This window comes from Streptopelia decaocto (assembly GCF_964273445.1).
Source record: "Streptopelia decaocto genome assembly, contig: HAP1_SCAFFOLD_413, whole genome shotgun sequence".
Lineage (NCBI taxonomy): Eukaryota > Metazoa > Chordata > Aves > Columbiformes > Columbidae > Streptopelia > Streptopelia decaocto.
This window is the reverse complement of record NW_028117182.1, coordinates 38,888-44,887: the sequence shown is the minus strand read 5'-3', so window position 1 is coordinate 44,887 and position 6,000 is coordinate 38,888. Positions and strand designations below refer to the sequence as shown.

The 6,000-nt window shown below is 63.0% G+C and overlaps 1 protein-coding gene across 1 annotated transcript in view; it reads left to right on the top strand.

Annotated features, from left to right (window-relative positions):
• Positions 1 to 424: 424 nt before the first annotated feature.
• LOC309451837 (DNA polymerase delta catalytic subunit-like) overlaps positions 425 to 6,000 on the top strand; it is a gene marked incomplete at its 3' end in the record, with an annotated part of 44,385 nt that continues 38,809 nt past the window's right edge. Inside the window, exons 1-3 of the mRNA XM_082076530.1 lie at positions 425 to 461; positions 3,098 to 3,266; positions 5,759 to 5,982. Coding sequence (XP_081932656.1) covers positions 3,100 to 3,266; positions 5,759 to 5,982 — 391 coding nt within the window. The remainder of the gene's footprint in view (positions 462 to 3,097; positions 3,267 to 5,758; positions 5,983 to 6,000) is intronic.

The window sequence follows — 6,000 nt, the reverse complement described above, 5'->3', positions numbered from 1 at the left end:
CCCCCATAACCCCCCTGAACCCCCAAACCGCCGTCCTGGGGCTGGAGCTCTGCTGGAAACAGAGTGAGTCACCCAAAACCCTGACCCCCCCATAACCCCCCCTGAACCCCCCCTGAACCCCAAAACACCCCTGACCCCCCATAACCCCCCCCTGACCCCCCTGAACCCCCCCGAACCCCCAAACCGCCGTCCTGGGGCTGGAGCTCTGCTGGAAACAGAGTGAGTCACCCCAAAACCCTGACCCCCCCATAACCCCCCCGACCCCCCCTGAACCCCCATAACCCCCCCCGAACCCCCAAACCGCCGTCCTGGGGCTGGAGCTCTGCTGGAAACAGAGTGAGTCACCCCAAAACCCTGACCCCCCCATAACCCCCCCTGAACCCCCTGAACCCCCAACCCCCCCCATAACCCCCCTGAACCCCAAACCGCCGTCCTGGGGCTGGAGCTCTGCTGGAAACAGAGTGAGTCACCCCAAAACCACTGACCCCCCTGACCCCCCCTGAACCCCAAAACACCCCCCTGACCCCCCCTGAACCCCCAACCCCCCCCATAACCCCCCTGAACCCCCAAACCGCCTCTGAACCCCAAGACTGTCCCAGTTTTGGGGTGTCCTGACCCCCCACTCCTGGCCATGCTGGGGTTCAGGGTGTCCCACGTCCGTCTGTCTGTCCCATTGTCCGTAGGCATGCTGGGGTTCCAGGGCCCCGCCAAGTGTCCGTTTGTCCGCGTGTCCGTGGCTCTGCTGGGGTTCAGGGTGTCCCATGTCCGTCTGTCTGTCCGTAGGCATGCTGGGGTTCCAGGGTGCCCCATGTCCGTCCGTCTGTCCGTCCCAGCCATGCTGGGGTTCCAGGGCCCCGCCAAGTGTCCGTTTGTCCGCGTGTCCGTGGCCATGCTGGGGTCCCCATGTCCGTCTGTCTGTCCCATTGTCCATAGGCATGCTGGGGTTCCAGGGTCCATCCCTGTCCGTCTGTCTGTCCGCAGGCATGCTGGGGTCCCCATGTCCGTCTGTCCGTCCCAGGCATGCTGGGGTTCCAGGGCCCGTCCAAGTGTCCGTTTGTCCGCGTGTCCGTGGCCATGCTGGGGTCCCCATGTCCGTCTGTCTGTCCATAGGCATGCTGGGGTTCCAGGGTCTGTCCGTCTGTCTGTCCGTGGCCATGCTGGGGTTCCAGGGTCCATCCCTGTCCGTCTGTCTGTCCGCAGGCATGCTGGGGTCCCCATGTCCGTCTGTCTGTCCGTGGCCATGCTGGGGTCCCATGTCTGTCTGTCTGTCCCAGGCATGCTGGGGTTCCAGGGTGTCCCATGTCCGTCTGTCTGTCCGTGTGTCCGTGGCCATGCTGGGGTTCCAGGGTCTGTCCGTCTGTCTGTCCATCCAGCCATGCTGGGGTTCCAGGGTCTGTCCGTCTGTCTGTCTGTCCCAGGCATGCTGGGGTTCCAGGGTCTGTCCGTCTGTCTGTCCCAGCCATGCTGGGGTTCCAGGGTCTGTCCATCTGTCTGTCCGTAGGCATGCTGGGGTTCCAGGGTCTGTCCGTCTGTCTGTCCCAGGCATGCTGGGGTTCAGGGTGTCCCATGTCCGTCTGTCTGTCTGTCCCAGCCATGCTGGGGTTCCAGGGCCCCTCGAAGTGTCCGTTTGTCCGCGTGTCCGTGGCCATGCTGGGGTCCCCATGTCCGTCTGTCTGTCCATAGGCATGCTGGGGTTCCAGGGTCTGTCTGTCTGTCTGTCCGTGGCCATGCTGGGGTTCCAGGGTCCATCCCTGTCCGTCTGTCTGTCCATCCAGCCATGCTGGGGTTCCAGGGCCCGTCCAAGTGTCCGTTTGTCCACGTGTCCGTGGCCATGCTGGGGTCCCCATGTCCGTCTGTCTGTCCCATTGTCCGTAGGCATGCTGGGGTCCCAGGGTGTCCCATGTCCGTCTATCTGTCTGTCCAGGCATGCTGGGGTTCCAGGGCCCGTCCAAGTGTCCGTTTGTCCGCGTGTCCGTGGCCATGCTGGGGTCCCCATGTCCGTCTGTCTGTCCCATTGTCCGTAGGCATGCTGGGGTTCCAGGGCCCGTCCAAGTGTCCGTTTGTCCGCGTGTCCGTGGCTCTGCTGGGGTTCCAGGGTCTGTCTGTCTGTCTGTCCGTGGCCATGCTGGGGTTCCAGGGTCCATCCCTGTCCGTCCGTCTGTCCATCCAGCCATGCTGGGGTTCCAGGGCCCGTCCAAGTGTCCGTTTGTCCGCGTGTCCGTGGCCATGCTGGGGTCCCATGTCCGTCTGTCCGTCTGTCTGTCCGCAGGCATGCTGGGGTTCCAGGGCCCGTCCAAGTGTCCGTTTGTCCGCGTGTCCGTGGCCATGCTGGGGTCCCCATGTCCGTCTGTCTGTCCGTAGGCATGCTGGGGTTCCAGGGTGTCCCATGTCCGTCTGTCTGTCCGTAGGCATGCTGGGGTTCCAGGGTCCATCCCTGTCCGTCTGTCTGTCCGCAGGCATGCTGGGGTCCCCATGTCCGTCTGTCTGTCCGTGGCCATGCTGGGGGTCCCATGTCTGTCTGTCTGTCCCAGGCATGCTGGGGTTCCAGGGTGTCCCATGTCCGTCTGTCTGTCCGTGTGTCCGTGGCCATGCTGGGGTTCCAGGGTCTGTCCGTCTGTCCATCCAGCCATGCTGGGGTTCCAGGGCCCGTCCTTGTCCGTCTGTCTGTCCGCAGGCATGCTGGGGTTCCAGGGTGTCCCATGTCCGTCCGTGTGTCCGTGGCCATGCTGGGGTTCCAGGGCCCGTCCAAGTGTCCGTTTGTCCGCGTGTCCGTGGCCATGCTGGGGTCCCATGTCCGTCTGTCTGTCCCATTGTCCATAGGCATGCTGGGGTCCCAGGGTCTGTCCGTCTGTCTGTCCATCCCAGCCATGCTGGGGTCCCAGGGTCTGTCCGTCTGTCTGTCCGTCCCAGGCATGCTGGGGTTCCAGGGTCTGTCCGTTTGTCCATCCAGCCATGCTGGGGTTCCAGGGCCCCGTGAAGTGTCCGTTTGTCCGCGTGTCCGTGGCCATGCTGGGGTCCCCATGTCCGTCTGTCTGTCCCATTGTCCGCAGGCATGCTGGGGTTCCAGGGTGTCCCATGTCCGTCTGTCTGTCCGCAGGCATGCTGGGGTTCCAGGGCCCGTCCAAGTGTCCGTTTGTCCGCGTGTCCGTGGCTCTGCCGCGCCTGCTGGGCCCCGCGCGGCGGCTGCTGGAGCGGGGGCTGCGCTGGGGGGCGCTGGGGGTGCACCCCGCCCCCCCCTTCGAGAGCAACCTGGACTTCGAGATCAGGTCAGACCCCAATTAACAACAATTAACCCCAATTAACCCCTAATTAACCCTGGGGACCCCCCAATATCCCCAATGTCCCCACACTGCCCCTGGGGGTGCACCCGCCCCCCCTTCGAGAGCAACCTGGACTTCGAGATCAGGTCAGAGCCCCCCTAATTAACACTAATTAACACTAATTAACCCTCATTAACCTCAAATTGACCTGTCTGTCTGTCTGTCCCATGGTGTCTGTCTGTCTGTCTGTCTGTCCATCCCATGTCTGTCTGTCTGTCTGTCTGTCTGTCTGTCCGTCCCATGGTGTCCGTCTGTCCGTCCAGGTTCATGGTGGACGCGGGGCTGGTCGGTGTCTGTCTGTCTGTCTGTCCCATGTTCCCATGGTGTCTGTCCGTCCAGGTTCATGGTGGACGCGGGGCTGGTCGGTGTCTGTCTGTCTGTCTGTCTGTCTGTCCCATGTTCCCATGGTGTCCGTCTGTCCGTCCAGGTTCATGGTGGACGCGGGGCTGGTCGGCTGCTGCTGGGTGCAGGTGTCTGTCTGTCTGTCTGTCTGTCTCATGTCCGTCTGTCTGTCCGTCCAGGTTCATGGTGGACGCGGGGCTGGTCGGTGTCTGTCTGTCTGTCTGTCCCATGTTCCCATGGTGTCTGTCCGTCCAGGTTCATGGTGGACACTGGGCTGGTCGGTGTCTGTCTGTCTGTCTGTCTGTCCATCCCATGCTGTCCGTCTGTCCGTCCAGGTTCATGGTGGACACTGGCTGGTCGGTGTCTGTCTGTCTGTCTGTCTGTCCCATGTTCCCATGGTGTCCGTCTGTCCCCCCATCCAGGTTCATGGTGGACACTGGGCTGGTCGGTGTCTGTCTGTCTGTCTGTCCATCCCATGCTGTCCGTCTGTCCGTCCAGGTTCATGGTGGACGCGGGGCTGGTCGGTGTCTGTCTGTCTGTCTGTCCCATGTTCCCATGGTGTCCGTCTGTCCGTCCAGGTTCATGGTGGACGCGGGGCTGGTCAGTGTCTGTCTGTCTGTCTGTCTGTCTGTCCATGTTCCCATGGTGTCCGTCTGTCCGTCCAGGTTCATGGTGGACGCGGGGCTGGTCGGTGTCTGTCTGTCTGTCCCATGTTCCCATGGTGTCCGTCTGTCCCCCCATCCAGGTTCATGGTGGACGCGGGGCTGGTCGGTGTCTGTCTGTCTGTCTGTCTCATGTCCGTCTGTCCCCCCAGGTTCATGGTGGACGCGGGGCTGGTCGGTGTCTGTCTGTCTGTCTGTCTGTCCGTCCCATGGTGTCCGTCTGTCCGTCCAGGTTCATGGTGGACGCGGGGCTGGTCGGTGTCTGTCTGTCTGTCCGTCCCATGGTGTCCGTCTGTCCGTCCAGGTTCATGGTGGACACTGGGCTGGTCGGTGTCTGTCTGTCTGTCCATCCCATGGTGTCTGTCTGTCCAGGTTCATGATGGTGGACGCGGGGCTGGTCGGCTGCTGCTGGGTGCAGGTGTCTGTCTGTCTGTCTGTCTGTCTCATGTCCGTCTGTCCGTCCAGGTTCATGGTGGACGCGGGGCTGGTCGGTGTCTGTCTGTCTGTCTGTCTGTCCCATGTTCCCATGGTGTCCGTCTGTCCCCCCATCCAGGTTCATGGTGGACGCGGGGCTGGTCGGTGTCTGTCTGTCTGTCTGTCTGTCCATCCCATGGTGTCCGTCTGTCCGTCCAGGTTCATGGTGGACGCGGGGCTGGTCGGTGTCTGTCTGTCTGTCTGTCTGTCTCATGTCCGTCTGTCCGTCCAGGTTCATGGTGGACGCGGGGCTGGTCGGTGTCTGTCTGTCTGTCTGTCCATCCCATGGTGTCTGTCCGTCCAGGTTCATGGTGGACGCGGGGCTGGTCGGTGTCTGTCTGTCTGTCTGTCTGTCTCATGTCCGTCTGTCCGTCCAGGTTCATGGTGGACGCGGGGCTGGTCGGTGTCTGTCTGTCTGTCTGTCTGTCTGTCTGTCTGTCCATCCCATGGTGTCCGTCTGTCCCCCCATCCAGGTTCATGGTGGACGCGGGGCTGGTCGGTGTCTGTCTGTCTGTCTGTCTGTCTGTCTGTCCCATGGTGTCCGTCTGTCCGTCCAGGTTCATGGTGGACGCGGGGCTGGTCGGTGTCTGTCTGTCTGTCTGTCTGTCTGTCTGTCCATCCCATGTCCGTCTGTCCGTCCAGGTTCATGGTGGACACTGGGCTGGTCGGTGTCTGTCTGTCTGTCTGTCTGTCCGTCCCATGGTGTCCGTCTGTCCGTCCAGGTTCATGGTGGACGCGGGGCTGGTCGGTGTCTGTCTGTCTGTCTGTCTGTCTGTCTCATGTCCGTCTGTCCCCCCAGGTTCATGGTGGACACTGGGCTGGTCGGTGTCTGTCTGTCTGTCTGTCTGTCCGTCCCATGGTGTCCGTCTGTCCGTCCAGGTTCATGGTGGACGCGGGGCTGGTCGGTGTCTGTCTGTCTGTCTGTCTGTCTGTCTCATGTCCGTCTGTCCCCCCATCCAGGTTCATGGTGGACGCGGGGCTGGTCGGCTGCTGCTGGGTGCAGGTTCCCCGCGGGCGGTTCCACCTGCGCGGGGGGGACGCGGCCGCCCCCCCCGTGTCGCTGTGCCAGCTGGAGGCCGACGCGGCCTGGGGGGACCTGCAGCCCCACCCCCCCGAGGGCCAGTGGCTGGGGCTGCCCCCCCTGCGCCTGCTCAGCTTCGACATCGAGTGCGCCGGGAGGAAGGGTGAGACGGACAGACGGA